At 47.2% G+C, this 17,275-nt stretch overlaps 1 protein-coding gene across 1 annotated transcript in view; it reads left to right on the top strand.

Moving 5' to 3' along the window:
- The window catches only part of EXT1 (exostosin glycosyltransferase 1), a 254,182-nt gene extending 242,101 nt beyond the window's left edge, over positions 1-12,081 (top strand). The window contains exons 8-11 of the mRNA XM_033155780.1: positions 547-636; positions 6,869-7,029; positions 9,787-9,958; positions 11,857-12,081. Of these exons, the coding sequence (XP_033011671.1) occupies positions 547-636; positions 6,869-7,029; positions 9,787-9,958; positions 11,857-12,042 (609 nt within the window). The 3' untranslated portion in view covers positions 12,043-12,081. The remainder of the gene's footprint in view (positions 1-546; positions 637-6,868; positions 7,030-9,786; positions 9,959-11,856) is intronic.
- Positions 12,082-17,275: the final 5,194 nt, after the last annotated feature.

Below are 17,275 nucleotides of genomic sequence, written 5' to 3'. Positions count from 1 at the left end.
TAAAGCTACAACTTCCTGGCACGGGAATCTGCAGGGATTTTTACAGGGCCTGTGCAATTCACCTCGTACCTCAAATTCTACAGCTTGCTAGGAACTTGCCTGTCTTATTTTTGGACGAAAGCTGGGAATCGGGCTTGTGGTTCGTGGAAGGGGGCAGCTGCACCCCTTGCTCTCACCCCCCCCCCCCACTGCAGACACCTAACACACCTGAGCATCGCACATGACAAAAAGCAGGTGGAAGGGAGCAGCCGGGAGTCCCCCCGCGGTGCTGCCGTTGCAAAACGAATTGGTGGATAACGTAGCAGCGGAAACAAGCAGCTCGTGGGAGGGATACGTAGCAAGCCACCACGAAATTCAATTCTTCTTATCTGACCAGTCATCCTGAAATCCTCCCCGGACCTTTCTGTTCTGTAGGGTCATTTCCTCCATTAATGTGACGGCGGAGAGTTAACTCTTCCAATTTGGGTCTGAAAGGGGTGCTGCCCTTGGCAGGGCTAGTCTCACGAGCCGAGCGCTGACCCTCTTTGTCCCTTGTCCCCCCCGCAGGTGATGAGCAGCCGCTTCCTGCCCTACGAGAACATTGTCACGGATGCTGTTCTAAGCCTCGATGAAGATACGGTGCTTTCAACCACTGAGGTGAGACCCTCTTCCCATCCAAGACTGCTGCTGGCTTGCTTTCGGCCTCCGCTCTTCGCAGTTTCTGTGCTTGCTGCGTAGGCGAGGATTGCACGATCGGCCGTCTCTGTCGTTAGAAATATAAGAAGCTGTCTTTATACTGAGCCAGACCATGGGGGCCCACCTAGTTCAGTGCTGTCTACACCGTCCGGCAGCAGCTGCCCAGGGTTTCAAGCAGAAGCTTTTCCCATGCCTACCTGGAGCTGCCAGAGTTTGAACCTGGGACCTACTTTCCTTTTAAAAAATAATTTTTACTAAAGGTTTTCTTGTGTTACGAGACAGACAAATAAGCAGAGGAAAGTACGATTTGGGGGTGAAAGAAAGGGGAGTGTGTGTGTGATGGGGATCGTTGTTATTTCATTCTATTGCCTAGTGGTAATATAGAGATTGTGTCAGTATCACGGGGATAGGTCCTTTGCAGAGAGAGAGAGAGAGAGAGAGATTAGGGCAGTGGTGGCGAACCTATGGCACGGGTGCCAGAGTGGGCACGCAGAGCCCTCTCTGTTGTCACCTGCCATCACTCCAGCAGTGCCATTTTTGGGGTTTTCAAATTAGGCAGCAGCTTCCCCCCATGCCTCCTCATGAGTAAACTGCTCCCACCCCGCCGGCAGCAGCTTAGAGGCAGTTTATCTCTGCAAAGCAGCTGTATTCCTGCCCACCTCCCCCAAGCAGGTGGGTTGTTTTTTTGTTTTGTTTTTTGCAGCCAGCAGGCTGTAGTTCATGTGATTGGTGGTTTTGTGAAGGGTTTTCTTTGATTGGTTGCTGCCTGCGATCCTTGAGACTGTGTTGTTTCTGCTCCTTGCGCCAGAGGAAGCGTTTATAATGCGTATGAGCGTTTTCCTCCCTCCAAAAAACAACTGTGATCCAAGCCCCCCCAAAAAAGCTCTGCAAGTCTTGGCAATGCCCCCCCCCCAAAAGCTCAACAACGCAGGGCAGCCCCCCCCCCAGCTCATTTTATTATGGTATATTAATTATTATCCCATATTAAATTACCGTGTTGGCACTTTGCAATAAATTAGTAGGTTTTGGGTTGCAGTTTGGGCACTCGGTCTCCAAAAGGTTCGCCACCACTGGATTAGGGGGTCCAGAACTTGGTTGGTTGTGTTCTGCCTGTTGCAGGGGGACCTTCTTTCCTGAAGAACAGATCCTCTGCCATTGAGCTATGGTCTTGAACTATTCCTTCGCTACGGCATTACAGTCATACCTTGCAAGTCGGAACAGAATCCGTTCCGGTAGTCCGTTCGACTTCCAAAACGTTCAGGGACCAAGGCGCGGCTTCCGATTGGCTGCAGGAAGCTCCTGCAGCCAAAAAGAAGCCACGACAGACGTCCGGGTTCCAAAGAACATTCGCAAACCGGAACACTCACTTCCGGGTTTGTGGCATTCAGGAGCCAAAAACCAGCTCTGTCCAGTCCCAGCGAAAACAATTGTATGGAGCTGGGGTGCTTCATTGCTGCAATTCAGTCACTCACTGGCTGTTCAACCACCCTTCAGCATCCTGTACTGAACTCGGCTCCTTCCCGTGTCTGTCGGGACGCAGGTTACATTCCACGCTAACAGCAAACACAGTCAGGTTGCAGCATGGCCCGTTTTCTTAACACAGGCTTTCAGGCTGGAGTTAACACTTTCCTTTCCTTTCCAAGAACGGCACATTTTCTCATCCCCGGCCTTATTGCCTCTCCCTCTCTCTCGGAGCAACATCATTGCTTTGTAAAGCAAACGTTTCCACCCTGATACCTGTGTTTGATTCCTGCGTCTCTCCTTCCCGCATATCAGAGCCGAACCCAATCTCTCTTTAAATGAAAGGAGATTCTTTGTACTTGAGAGCTGCTGTGCCCAGAGCAAGATTGTGCTCAAGGAAAAAGACACACACACACACACACACACACACACACACACAGAAAGAGAGAGAGGGAGACTAAAAGCCCGCTGTAGAAAACCAATTTTTACAACTGGGATGAGTATTGATTTCTAGCACCTCTTCCCGCAAAGAGAAGGAGGAGATGGGCGACCGTTTATATAAGACTGCAATATATCGGAAATACATTATTAATGGCAGCTGTGGAGAAGCTTTGGGTCTTTATTGTCCCTTTAGATTTCAGCACTTTTCTTCTTGTTGTTCTCTATAGCTCCTTCCCTCTCCCTTAAAGGGACAAATCCCTCCCCCCTTGGAATGGTCAGACGCTGCTGATTTGGAGTGTGTGTTGCAGAGCCTTCAACTCCCATCAGCCTCAGTCAGCTTGGTTAGTAGCCAAGGATGATGGGATTTGGAGTCCAGCCCTATCCAGGCAGCCACAGGTTCTCCATTTCCTGCTTCAGAGATGAACGCCTTTCTTGCTTCCAAGGGGGTAGAGGTGCTTGTGTTTGGGTGACCCAGTTCACTTTCTCCTGCATATCTGCGTGAAACTAACGATATCTGAAGATATCTGAAGGTATCTGAAGAAGTGTGCATGCACACGAAAGCTCATACCAAGAACAAACTTAAGTTGGTCTCTAAGGTACTTATGAGTCTAAATCTTCTTTTAAAGACATTACAGCAATGGCCAATCATCATGTTCTGTATGACATGAGTCTCAAACGTGAAGTTGTCGTTGATGAAGCCAGATAGATACTTTAAAGCAACTTATCCCCACCTGGTGCTGTTCAGGTGTTCTTGGGCTACAAATCCATCATCCCTGACTATGAAGTCCGAAACATCTGGAATGCCGCAGGTTACGAAAGGATGCTTTTAAGTTTCTTGAAAATTCCATGCCTGGCACGCACACGCGCACACACACACACACACACACACACACACACAACCCATGAAAGCAAGTGGCCTATTATTGCCCGATTTAACATTTGACAGTAGTCTGCAGTTTGAAACCTGCTTTCAAATCTGAATGATAAAAACCTGGCGGGGGGGGGGGGAAGCCCCAAATGGTTTTGTTCTCTTCTTTCATCTTTTACCGTTAATGAAGGTTTTGCCCTTTTCATTCATAATGAAATGAAATATTAAGCCTTTTCATTCCTCTGGGTGAGAGTCCAAAGTTCCATCTCCCATACTGGGAGGGACATGTGTGAGTCTCGTAATTAGAAATCTGTGTGGGCTGACAGAGGGAGGGGGAGGGAGCAGACGGAAGAGGCCGGTAGGTGGTAGGTTGTTTTCCCCGCCACCTGTGCCAGATAATCTGTATCGCATCCGCTTCGGAGGGAAATGATAAAAGTGAGCTGTGAGGCTCGTGTCGATCTTCCGCAGTGGGAGCCGGCAGTCGTTTTGGGGGAGCCAGGTGGCACCCAAATTCACCTTCCACACTAGCATGGTGCAGTCCAGCAAAATCTCAACTACACCCTAATTTAGCCCCAGCTGGAGGCATCACCATGGGGTCACAATCGATGGGAGAAGCTCCAGAACTGACATGGGAAGGGATATGGTCTCGCCCCGAAGGCCAAATTTGGCTCACCACACCCTTTCAAACTCACCCCAAGGCACTGCCACTCCACATCGATCCTTGCTTCCCACTCGAAATGTTTTTAATTCTGGCCGGAGTGTGTTCTTGGACTCTGAATAGTGCCTCTTGCTTCTCTAGATGGGGGCTCGAGTTGCCCCGCCCCCTTTTGCCTCTCTCCCCTCCCACCACTGGCGTGGCTTTGCCCAGGGGGGAACTCATCCCTCGCGCTGAAAAGTGCTCCCTGACCCACCTAGAAAATTGATACGGAAGCTGTGGGGTTCTGTTTCCAAGCACAGTTCAAAGTGTTGGTGCTGACCTTTAAAGCCTTAAGTGGCCTCAGCCCAGTATACCTGAAGGAGCGTCTCCACCTCCATCGTTCTGCCCGGACACTGAGGTCCAACTCCGAGTGCCTTCTGGCGGTTCCCTCACTGAAAGAAGTGAGGTTACAGGGAACCAGGCAGAGGGCCTTCTCGGTAGTGGCACCCTCCCTGTGGAACACCCTCCCATCTGATGTCAAGGAAATAAACAACTCCCTGACTTTTAGAAGACATCTGAAGGCAGCCCTGTTTATGGAAGTTTTTAACGTTCAATGTTTTATTGTGTGTGTTTATACACTGGTACCTCGGGTTACATACACTTCAGGATACATACTCTGCAAACCCAGAAATAACGCTTGAGGTTAAGAACTTTGCTTCGGGATAAGAACAGAAATTGTGCTCTGGTGGCGCAGCGGAAGGCCCCATTAGCTAAAGTGGTGCTTCAGGTTAAGAACAGTTTCAGGTTAAGAACGGACCTCCGGAACGAATTAAGTACGTAACCAGAGGTACCACTGTATTTTGTTGGAAGCCGCCCAGAACTGTACCACTGTATTTTGTTGGAAGCCGTGGGGTATAATACATTTATTGAAAAGCAATGACAAACCTAGACAGCATCTTAAAAAGCAAAGACATCACCTTACTGACAAAGGTCCGTATAGTTAAAGCTATGGTTTTCCCAGTAGTAATGTACGGAAGTGAGAGCTGGACCATAAAGAAGGCTGATCGCCGAAGAATTGATGCTTTTGAATTATGGTGCTGGAGGAGACACTTGAGAGTCCAATGGACTGCAAGAAGATCAAACCTATCCATTCTTAAAGAAATCAGCCCTGAGTGCTCACTAGAAGGACAGATCCTGAAGTTGAGGCTCCAGTACTTTGGCCACCTCATGAGAAGAGAAGACTCCCTAGAAAAGACCCTGATGTTGGGAATGATGGAGGGCACAAGGAGAAGGGGATGACAGAGGATGAGATGGGTGGACAGTGTTCTCGAAGCTACTAACATGAGTTTGGCCAAACTGCGAGAGGCAGTGAAGGATAGGCGTGCCTGGCGTGCTCTGGTCCATGGGGTCACGAAGAGTCAGACACGACTGAACGACTGAACAACAACAAAATTATTATTATTGGTCAGCTGTTAGGGCAGTGTGGGGCAGCACTGGAGCCAAAAATTGATGTTCTGGCTACATTCCATTTCTCTCTTTTAGCCACACGCTTCGCTGCCAGGGGAGGGACAGGTCGCTGTTGCCAGAGGTCTGAACCCATCGCTTTTGAAATCATGCCACGGCCCACAGGTTGCCCACCCCTACCCTAGATGGTAGGCAGAATTTGAACACTAGAGGGAGGAGGTTGTGGTAGCCCACGACTCGCCCTCAACCTAGATTCATCGTTTAGCATGGGCGCGGCATCCCTTTCCTTTCCCCTCCTGCTTTTTAAAGTCATTTCAAGGAAACAGATGTCAGATTTTAGAGCAGGCGGCTGTAAGGTGACCTTTGGCTCCTTGACAGGATGATTTGGATGCGATCAGAGCTGCGGCATGAACGTTCTGCCTGAACTGCCTTCCGAATGAAAATACTTAAAAAGTTTTGGGGCGTGCCTAAAGCTGCATACTTCAGGATGTGTGCCATTCTTCACTTCCCCCAAAACAGCTTTCCGTTCCAAAGGATCTGATAATAACTGCAGCCATGCTTGCTCCATCTTTTTAAAAGTTTTATATTCTATGTCTGGTGCAAACATTGGCCCTTATTGCTACACCTTAATTTGAAGCATTCGTTGTTTGTGCTTCAGCATGCCGAATCCCCCATAATCCACCTCTTCAGCAAGGATGCTGGAAGACCCTCATTTCTCATAGGAAGTCAGCCAGAGGAGTGCATCATGGTATTTGTAGTCCGACTTTCAATGTTCACCACCTGCCTTGCTTCCTCGCTGAATCTAACTTAAAGCAGTTTTCAAACAGGGTGGTGGTTGGGGGGTGAGGATTTATGGAGCTTACTTTTAGCAGAATGGAGAGAATAGAAAATTGACATTTTCAGCAGAAGGAAACAAGAACACTTCACCGCCACCCCCACCCGAGTCCTTCAATGAAAACGGTCTAAAGCGGTGGCTTTCTTGTTCACACCAGTAAACATGCAATTCCCACACGGCAGGCAGATTCTCTACCAGTTGCAAACTTGAGCTTTGCACGAGTCGCGCCTGCAAAATGTTAATGTGATTCTCTGGAGCTCTAGACTCCTGTTAACAGGAAAACATTAAAATGTGCATAATTACAGGGCAAAATGTCAAGCAGTCAGTTTAATTTACTGATGAATACAGAGAATTAATGTTTTGCAACAGTTCCCAAGATTGCAAATTATGAATTAGTGGGAAAGGTAATATTTTGTTTTGCTGACATTTTTGAGGCTGTTTGATTACCGCTTGCCACATATGTTCTGTTTGCTTTCCTTGCCTGCAGGTGGATTTTGCCTTTACGGTTTGGCAGAGTTTCCCGGAGAGAATCGTGGGCTACCCTGCCCGCAGCCATTTTTGGGACAACACTAAGGAGCGATGGGGCTACACATCCAAATGGACTAATGACTATTCCATGGTATTGACTGGAGCTGCTATCTACCACAAGTAAGAATTGGGAGCATCACATCTGTTTGAAACCAGTCTCAGCAAGAAGAGACTTTTTAATATTAAAGAAAAAATGCTTGGTGCATTCCTGCATTTGCTTGGAGAAACTCTTGTTTAATCAGGGCTTTGGGAGATGTGTTTAAGATAACACATATTAACCTGATTGCCACACATAATGCCAAAATGGGCGGATGAATTGGCACACGTCAGGCGGGTGACCCAGGAGAAGAAAATGTGCAGTCCTACATATAATAATAATAATTTATTATTTGTACCCCGCCCATCTGGCTGAGCTTCCCCAGCCACTCTGAGCGGCTCCCAAACGAATGTTAAAACAATACAGCATCAAATATTAAAAACATCCCTAAACAGGGCTGCCTTCAGGTGTCTCTTAAAAATAGGATAGCTGCTTATTTCCTTGACATCTGATGGAAGGGTGTTCCACAGGGTGGGCGCCACTACCGAAAAGGCCCTCTGTCTGGTTCCCAGACATCCTACTCCTGATTCCGACATTCACCCAAAACACTCCCAATTTAGTGAAAGGTGAGCAGGCCCTGGGATATAGGGGGCATGTGGCACTGTAGAAGTTGCTGGACTCCAACTCCCATCAGCCCCAGCCAGCAAGGCCAAAGATGGGAGTTGTAGTCCAACGAGATGTGAAGGGCCAGAGTTTTGCCATAACTTCCCTAGGCTTAAAGATGCCCCTTATTGCTGCTACAGCTGCCCTGGCCTTAAAGATCTCCACTAATTGCTGCTGCAGCTAAATGCTACAACTGGTATCCAAGGATGGATGCCTCTGCCCATTCTTGTGTGCATCCTACCATGCCTTGTTTCTTACAATGCAATTCTTTACACCACAAGCGCCTACTGGGCCATCGCAAGAAATCAGCCTCCTTTTACCATAAAGATGAGGAGAATTTTGTGAGGTGGGGAGTGGTTTGGGAAGAGTGCCCTCAGAAGACCCATTGAAAATCTGGGAGAGCTGGTTAGGGTTGGTGAGGGGGAAATAGCCTTTACACGCTCAAGAGATGCTCTAGTTTGTTCACCTGATAGGTAAAGATTGGTATTTAGGTGGAACCGTGATGTAGCTAGGCCCTGAAAATATTTTCTTATCTCTGTCTCTTCCTTTCCTGTTAGCTAGTTGTTGTTTTTAACAGCATTTCTTGTTAAAACACCAAAGGGGATTCTGGAAGGGTTAGAGTTTGGGTTTGTTTCATAGATGACTTTAATTCCCACTTTCAGGGTCTAGTAATTAATTGTGTTTTTCTGAATCTCTTTGATGTCGCTCATATTATAGAAGCAGCCTAACTGTTCCCTTTCATGGGCTTCAATAGACTTCAAGAGCACCTCCAAATTCTTCAAAAGCCCTAAGCCAAAACACCCCTTGGCATCAAGGAAGGACGGGGATGTCCCCGGCAAGGGAAGATTTGAGTTGGCTGGCCATCAAAGATGCTAAACTAGCCAGCTTTGTAGGGTGCCAGTATGGCCCTCGTGAATCAGAGTTGTTTGGAAATAGTCATCTTTGTTTATTGAGATTGCAAAAGAACAGAGCCACCAAAGGAAGCCTCGTTTTGTTTTTAAACAAGTCATCATTGTTTTCTGACTTCCCTCGCCTTTGAACAGCCCATCAAGCCACCTAGAATCAACCGTTCCTCATAAGGCTTGGTTTCCAGACCCTTGATCATCTTGGTTGCCCTCCTCTGCACACATTCCAACTTGTCAATATCAGTCTTAAATTGTAGCACCTACAACTGGACACAGGCGTGGTCTGACCAAGGAAGAATAAGAGTGGTTCTATTTTGTTCCCTTGATCTGGACCCTATACTTCTGTTGATGCAGCCTAAAATAGCAGTAACTTTTGCTACTGCTGCTGCTGTTGCTGCATGACACGGTTGACTCAAGCTAAGCTTCTGATCTCCTAAAACCCATAGATCTTTTTCACATGTACCATCTAGATGTCCCCCATTGTACATTTGTGCATCCTCACATTTGTCCCTATTGAAATTTGTATTGTTAGTTTCGGGCCAGTTCTCCAATCTGTTCAGGTCATCTTGAATCCTGATTCTGTCTTCTGCAACATTAGCTACCCCTCCCAGTTTGGTGTCACCTGCAAATTTGATAAGCACCCCCCACCCAAGTCATTTATAAAGATGTTGAACAACAATGGGTCCAGGACAACTTCAGGCAAAATCTTATTTTGGGGGGGGGCAGGCGCATGGGAGAATAGATTTTAGGACAGACAGTTAGATTTCCTTAGATTAGGAGTCCACAACTGGTAGCTCATGGTCAAATAAATCTATCGCAGATCACCTCCACAAAGTGTACTTCATGGTCCCCTGTATATCAAACATCTTTCCACCTCTGTGATTCCTCAAATTGTAGAGGATGGACTATGGACTCTTTGCCCCCAGTATGGGGAGGGATTGTAACTCAGTGACAGAGCAGGTTGCTTGCAAACAGGAAGTCCAAGGTTCAAGACCTGCCGGCTTCTTCCTGATGACCTGGAGAACCATTGGAAGTCAGAGTGCACAAGCCTAGGCTGAATGTATTGATACCCTAACCTGGTGTAACGAGGCTTCCTACATATCCCTATGGCCTGGAAATGTATTGTCGTTCACTGTCCCCTAAAACGCAACGTTAAGGATGGATGTGCACATGTCCCTCTCCCCAAGCTCAGCGGGGCTTAACTCCACATAAGTCTGCAAAGGATGGCCGCATCCAATCCTCACTGACGGGACTATGTTGTTGTTTTTACAGATATTATCACTACCTGTACACTCATTTCTTGCCTGCCAGCCTGAAGAACATGGTGGACCAATTGGCCAACTGCGAGGACATTTTGATGAACTTTTTAGTGTCAGCTGTGACAAAATTGCCACCAATCAAAGTGACACAGAAAAAACAGTATAAGGAAACCATGATGGGACAGGTATGTGTAGAGCCAGTTTTAACCTCCTTGCATCAATACACGTTCTGGGTTTCCCCCCACCCTTATATAACCAATTTTCCCCCCAATAGGTTCAGTTCACACATTCAGAGTCAGCCACCTAGCATGCTACGTACGGTACATTTGTGAATGGCTTGCTCCTTTTCCCTCAGGCCTTTTGCTAATTAAACAATCTATGTCCTTTTAAAGGGGGGCTTATTGTTTTAGTTTGTTACTATATTGCGTGTTTTTGTGGTTTTGTATTGTAAACCGTCTTGTGATCCTCGGGTGAAGGGTAGCATAAAAAATTAGTTATTAATCAGAATAATTCCAAGTTTTGTTGTCTGCAAACGTGTAGTCAGAATATTGCATCTCATCTTGGCTGCTTTTTTTAAAGTAATAGCATGATCTGGTAATACAGGATTGCGATGGCTTGGATCATGTGAACACCAAAGAGAGCTGCTTGACGCGTTAACCGCAGTTATCAAGTAAATCTATCCTGAAAAGCCATGCTTCCGTCAATATGATAGAGGGCGTGCATACTTGTCAGTTAGCATGTTATCATTTAGGAGTGCCATATCACCAGCAAAATCAAAAAGCCTGAGCAAGTTTCTAGTCCACGGAAAGCCTTACTTAGCACACCTTTGTACGCACGTGTGCCTGCTTTAGTCTTCTGCAGTTTCTCTTCCAGCTGATAAAGGCCACTTTGCCTCTTAACTGCTGCCAAGTGGGAGACCATTTACAAGTCTATAATAAAAGTCCTAACACCTTATGGTCTTAAAACGCTGAAAAACAATGTATATAAATAGATGCATATGTAACAATGAAATCTATGTGCTGTTCAAAAAATAACTTGAAGCCGTCATAGTCTGAGAGGAGGAATGTTCTCAAACTGTGCTGTGACAGATGTGATATTCTATTTTTGAAATTATTCTTTCAAGTGACTTCCTATAAGAAAATAAGAAGATCACTTCAGAATTGTTTCTCTGCCGCCCCAAAACGACTCAGCAGCTTGCGTTAATTGTGGGGATGCAATGTGTGGTTCCTTCTTGGCAAGCATCCTTTCCTTTTCTGGCTTTTGGGAGCTGCCCACAGATAAGACGTCACTGATCACACAGAGATTTTGCCTTTGCTTGGGAGCTGGTGAATTAATTTAGAATTATTTTCATGGGCTCCTGCCAACCTAGCAGTTCGAAAGCACGCCAAAGTGCAAGTAGATAAATAGGTACCACTCCGACGGGAAGGTAAACGGCGTTTCTGTGCGCTGCTCTGGTTCACCAGAAGCGGCTTAGTCATGCTGGCCACATGACCCGGAAGCTGTACGCCCGCTCTCTCGGCCAGTAAAGCGAGATGAGCTCCACAACCCCAGAGTCGTTTGCGACTGGACTTAACAGTCAGGGGTCCCTTTACCTATTTTCATGGGCAGCACTCTTATTTAAAAAAAAAGGCATTAGGACTTACTGGGTCAAAATTCCCTTTGAGTAAACATGTGCCTGGCTACTTCCCTGTGTTCTACTTTACAAGTAACACTAAACCGTGGTTTAAGCATTACAAGAATGAGCACTGCTGCGAGGAGGAGTTTGGAAACGTCTGCTTCCATTTTATCTTAACCAGAGTTTTTTGCCCCTAAATGGCATGGATAGTTAAACGTTAGTTTAAAGTTGGCTGGTTTCCAGTAACAAAAAGTAGCCTAAATTATTATTATCATTTATTAAAATGTGAGGTAAAATCAACTGTGCAGTTTTTATAAGCACCTTCTACTATTATTTTATTTTAATCTGCTGCTCAGTTAATTGTGGGGACATCTTTTAAGTCAATCTTAATGGTTTGGTTTTGCGAGATTAATTGAACATTGCAGGCCTATCCTTGACGCCCCCCGTTTGCTTGGTTTCCCCTCACAGACCTCCAGGGCTTCTCGGTGGGCCGACCCAGACCACTTCGCTCAGAGGCAGAGCTGCATGAACACTTTCGCCAGCTGGTTTGGCTATATGCCGCTGACCCATTCACAGATGAGGCTCGACCCAGTACTCTTTAAAGACCAAGTCTCCATCCTGAGGAAGAAATATCGAGACATTGAACGACTTTGAGGAGCCCTGCTGAAAGGGGTTGGGGCAGGGGGTAGGAAAGAGAGGGGGGGTGTACCGGACTGTTCGCGTAGCCCAGCACAAACCCACCGCTGACTCACGGAGCCAGACGCTCAACCAAGAACAAAACACAAACCCTCTTGACACGCCAGTGGGAAAAGCAGACTCCAAAGGAGAGGAAAAAAAGACTCTTCGTGCTGGACTCCTTCAAAACCACCTCACGGGCTGCAGGTCGCTCAAGACTAGGTTGTGTACAGTTTCATTATGGAACATTAAATAATTATTTTTTTGAAATGATTGCTATGCAGGTTTAAACTTTTTTAATGATGAAAAACCCTATTAAAAACAGAGTTCTTTCTTTAATCAGAATCGTGTTGGTTGTTGTGTTGAAGGTTGACAGCCTTCGTCCTTATAAAAAGCTCCACCCCACCCAGTATGTACGTGGAAGGGTTGTTTTTGATTTTGTCGGCAAGAAGAAAACCACTGTGTGGGGCAAGGGCGTTAATGGAAATGGATAAAAAAATATATATAACACGAGGCCTACTGGGTCAGATGAAAAGTTCCATTTGTTCTAGGATCCTGCACCCCATCATGGCCGGCCGCATGGGAAGACCACAAGCAGGGCAAGAGGTCGATAGCAGTGTGCTCCTCGTGTGTCTGTGGTGCTGGAGGTTAAACAAAACAGCCACCATATTTAGCCCCTTCAGTGAGATCTCTTGGGGAGAGGTCTTGCACTATGCCAGAGGCAGCCCATTCCACCGACAGTAAGAAAAGCCTGGCAGGAAGTAGGAAATAAGGTAACCCCCTAGTAAACAAATGGGTTTCTACTGGAAGTACATCACATGTAATTTTATTTCTATGCCACTTCTCCGCAGTTCAAGCAGTGTTCAAGCCAGCATAATACTTGGGGGAGTGGGAAGGATACATAACTGCAACGTAAGAAAAGTTGTTGTTTAGTCGTGTCCGACTCTTCGTGACCCCATGGACCAGAGCACGCCAGGCACTCCTGTCTTCCACTGCCTCCCGCAGTTTGGTCAGACTCATGTTGGTAGCCTCGAGAACACCATCCAACCATCTCGTCCTCTGTCGTCCCCTTCTCCTTGTGCCCTCAATCTTTCCCAACATCAGGGTCTTTTCCAGGGAGACTACTCTTCTCATGAGGTGGCCAAAGTATTGGAGCCTCAGCTTCAGGATCTGCCCTTCCAGTGAGCACTCAGGGCTGATTTCCTTCAGAATGGATAGGTTTGATCTTCTTGCAGTCCATGGGACTCTCAAGAGTTTCCTCCAGCACCAGTAGTCATTCACAATAAAACATTAAAAACACAAGCAAACTCAACGGTTTTACACATAAAGATAAAGATACAAAACGCCAACAGCAACTACGGTCACCCCCGCAACAAAAAAAAAACACCATACAACCCTCCAGTCTGATAGTCTGTTCAGCAGCCTCAGCGTCTGCAGCTGGAGTCAGTCCGGGCCCCGCTGTCCCAGACCAGGTGGGAAAAGGCCTTCAAGGTGGGGAGCAGGTCCTCCAGGACTCACAGTCAAGTAGCACCTACTCTTCTTGTTGGGGCTTGCCAGTGGGATGGAAAAGGGTTGTAGCTCAATGGTTAGAGCATCTGCTTTGCATGCAGAACGTCGCAGGTTCAACCCCCAACATCTCCAGGGGTAAATCCTAGACGGCCACTGCCAGTCAGGATGCAGGGGACAGTAGTGAGCTAGATGGTCTAATAAATGAGGTTGACAAAGAGTAAAGGTATTTTCTGGGGCAAAAAAGGCTGTGAATATGAAAAACAAAATGGATATTTAAGCTACTCACAGTTTAGGGTTTGAACATAGTGCTTAACTGGTTAATTGGGGGTGGGGAGTAAGCTTTCAGTCTCCTGGGGGCCAGAGAGCACACAAGCCAATAAATATAGTTGATAATTATGTCTGAATAAGATAACTCCAACCTCTTCCTCAAATAATTCTTTCAGTTTTCTCTGCAATCTCCCTAGCCTCTGCTCCTTTCACACCTTTGTCATCTAACCGTCTGTTTTCCTGAGCTTATTTCCTACTTTGGGGCTAGTTGTTTTTTATTTAATGTCCTCTTTTTCTTCGCAATATCGGGCTCTATTTCTCTTGATTTCAACATGTTTGTCAACACTGTTGCTAACATTCCAACTCACAAAGCAACCGCCTGCACATTCTCTAAAGATTAAGCCCCATTAAATGCGGCAGTATTTGCTTCTGAGCGGGTGGCGCTGTGGTCTAAACCACTGATCCTCTTGGGCTTGCCGATCAGGTCAGCGGTTTGAATCCCCACGACGGGGTGAGCTCCCGTTGCTCGGTCCCAGCTCCTGCCAACCTAGCAGTTCAAAAGCACATCAAAGTGCAAGTAGATAAATAGGTACCGCTCCGGCGGGAAGGTAAACGGCGTTTCCATGCGCTGCTCTGGTTCGCCAGAAGCGGCTTAGTCATGCTGGCCACATGACCCGGAAGCTGTATGCCGGCTCCCTCGGCCAGTAAAGCAAGATGAGCGCTGCAACCCCAGAGTCATCCGCGACTGGACCTAATGGTCAGGGGTCCCTTTACCTTTTAGACTTTCTTAGGGCACTGTTCTACCCTGTTGCAGTTTACCTGGAAGTAAGCTCCACTGAAAATGATTTGGCTTCTCTGTGAGTAAAGAAATGTGCTTAGCATCAGGCCGCAGAATATTTGAACTGCAACACTTCACTGTGCCCTAAGAGATCTTAGCAGCGATGCAAAATATGTGAGAGCTTGTCAAATTATGGGAGCTGTTTATCTCCGATACGTGTCTTGGCATAGTCCCTGCCCCCTACAGTGAATAGCTAAAATAATGAATTTGGCTTCCTACATGTGAATATCCTTCACCATTCTTTCTGTTAACAGATAGCTAATTAAATAAAGGACAATAAACAGCTTAACTCCAGGATGATTTCAGGAAGGCACAGGGCATTTTCTCCTTTGTAGCACGTTTCCAAGACACATCCGACCGCCTCTGCAAGTATGCGTCTCGCAGACAACCTTGGAAAAGGCTGCCCCAGATTCAGGAATTTGCTCCCAAGCAAATATCCCCATTCTAAAGGCCTCCGGCCGGCAGTGTCCCCATTAGAGGGAAAGACGCTTGCAGCAGTGGGGCAAGTTGGCGATCTGGTTGGTTTATGTGGCAGGATGGATCCGGATTGTATGGAGAGCTCTAGCATGGAGCTTAGAGACCGAGCTGCCCTCCATTCAACACATCCCTCGCTCTTGTGTGCTTTGCAGAGCTGTTCAACTTGGGTTGCGCACAAAGAAACCCTTTTGTGTAGCTTTGTGCGTGTTCGGTTTCAAAGAAAAGTAGCACGCCTTTTCCCTTTTTAATTGCGTGCGGCAATTTTTGCCAACGGAATGGCTTTCCAACTCACGAGGTTCCTGACAACGACTAAATACGTGGTGGGGAATCGGGGCCGTTTTCGCCCCTTTCCACTTCCGGGTTTGCGGTGATGTCCATGTGTGCCGTCGCGTGTGCCTTGAACGCACGTAAATGGGGAGTTGCCTGCAATAGGACTTGTAAAAGAAAGCAATAAAACCTGTTGACTTCCACCTAAAAGTTTGAAGTGCCACTACTCAAACCTAAGACATCGTATTCCAAAATAATTGCCACCGAGTCCAGTTAGCTTAGAGTTTGTTTGCTCACTGTCTGATATTTTATGTGTAGATCATTTCCACACATCTAAGTCCTCTGCTTGAAAGGCTCTTGGGAGCCTGTATTTGAAGGTGTCCTTCCTTTGAAGAACTCTCTGTCCAAGTCTGGATGAAAGGCAAGGATGAGAAACTGGGGTCAGCAGTTAAACAAGATTGAATGGGCACACAGACCAGCTCATTCGTTTTCCCCAGTATGGTCAGGTGTATCAAATGCAAATTTTATGCATTTTAATGTTTGATGGATTATTGTATTTTAATATTTTGTTGGAAGCCTACACAGATGGACAGGGTATAATTATTATTATTATTATTATTATTATTATTATTATTATTATTATTATTATTATCTCTCCCACCCTCTTTTTGCGATGCATTTCTTCCTTTTGGGCCATCCTACATTTAAAAGGGGGTGCAGGTGCCACTCTGGTCTAAACCACTGAGCCTCTTGGGCTTGCCGATCAGAAGGTTGGCAGTTCAAATCCACACAACAGGGTGAGCTCCTGTTACTCTGTCCCAGCTCCTGCCCACCTAGCAGTTCGAAAGCACACCAGTCCCAAGTAGATAAATAGGTACCACTGCAGCGGGAAGGTAAACGGTGTTTCCATGCATTCTGGTTTCCGTCACTGTGTCCCGTTGCGCCAGAAGTGGTTCAGTCATGCCGGCCACATGACCCAGAAAGCTGTCTGTGGACAAACGCCAGCTCCCTCTGCCTGAAAGATGAGCGCCGCAAAGCGTGTTCTCCTTCATGGAGAGCACGTGTCGCGGTGGGGGCCAGCAAGTCACCCCTCCAGAGTTGGGCGGGAGTGTACAGATGGCCAAGGCTACGACTGGGTCCTTGGTGTTGTTGGGGAGATTTTTATGCTGCAATGTGTTGATGGACAGCGCAGTGGGTTTAAAATGCTTGGCACGCCTTGCAATATTCCTCTTTGCTGCGTGCAACGGATCACCCGCCCTTCCTCCCCTCTCATTTATTAGGCCTCTGCATTGACCTTGCTATGCCTGTCGTGGGGTTGTCTGCTTTTGCGGCAGGGGCCTGGTAGGAATTTTTCCAGGTGGCTGATTGGCTGGTGCCTTCTGGTTTTCGCCTACTGCGTAGCAATTAGTCACAACTTGTAAGGTTGGCGGTTAGGCATTGGTTATTACGTTGGTTGGTGGAGGGGAAGTGGTTGGCTGTGGATGCCCCTCCAATGCTGCTGCTGCGCGGGGAATTCCGTTAAAGGAATCCAGGGGCTCGTCAGGCTTTTGTCCGTATCCCCCAGTCGGGGGCCAGGGCCATGCAAGAGCTCCTGGGAGCATTTGGGGAGAGTCGTTGGGTCTGACCCCTGGCTCCTATTCTCTCCCCTTTACTTGTTGTTGTTCAGTCGTTCAGTCGTGTCCAACTCTTCGTGGCCCCATGGACCAGAGCACGCCAGGCACTCCTGTCTTCCACTGCCTCCCGCAGTTTGGTCAGACTCATGTTGGTAGCCTCGAGAACACCGTCCAACCATCTCGTCCTCTGTCGTCCCCTTCTCCTTGTGCCCTCAATCTTTCCCAGCATCAGGGTCTTTTC

Source organism: Lacerta agilis, chromosome 7 (assembly GCF_009819535.1).
Source record: "Lacerta agilis isolate rLacAgi1 chromosome 7, rLacAgi1.pri, whole genome shotgun sequence".
Lineage (NCBI taxonomy): Eukaryota > Metazoa > Chordata > Lepidosauria > Squamata > Lacertidae > Lacerta > Lacerta agilis.
Note: the sequence above shows the minus strand (reverse complement) of the source record. Positions and strands in the feature narration are given on the sequence as shown.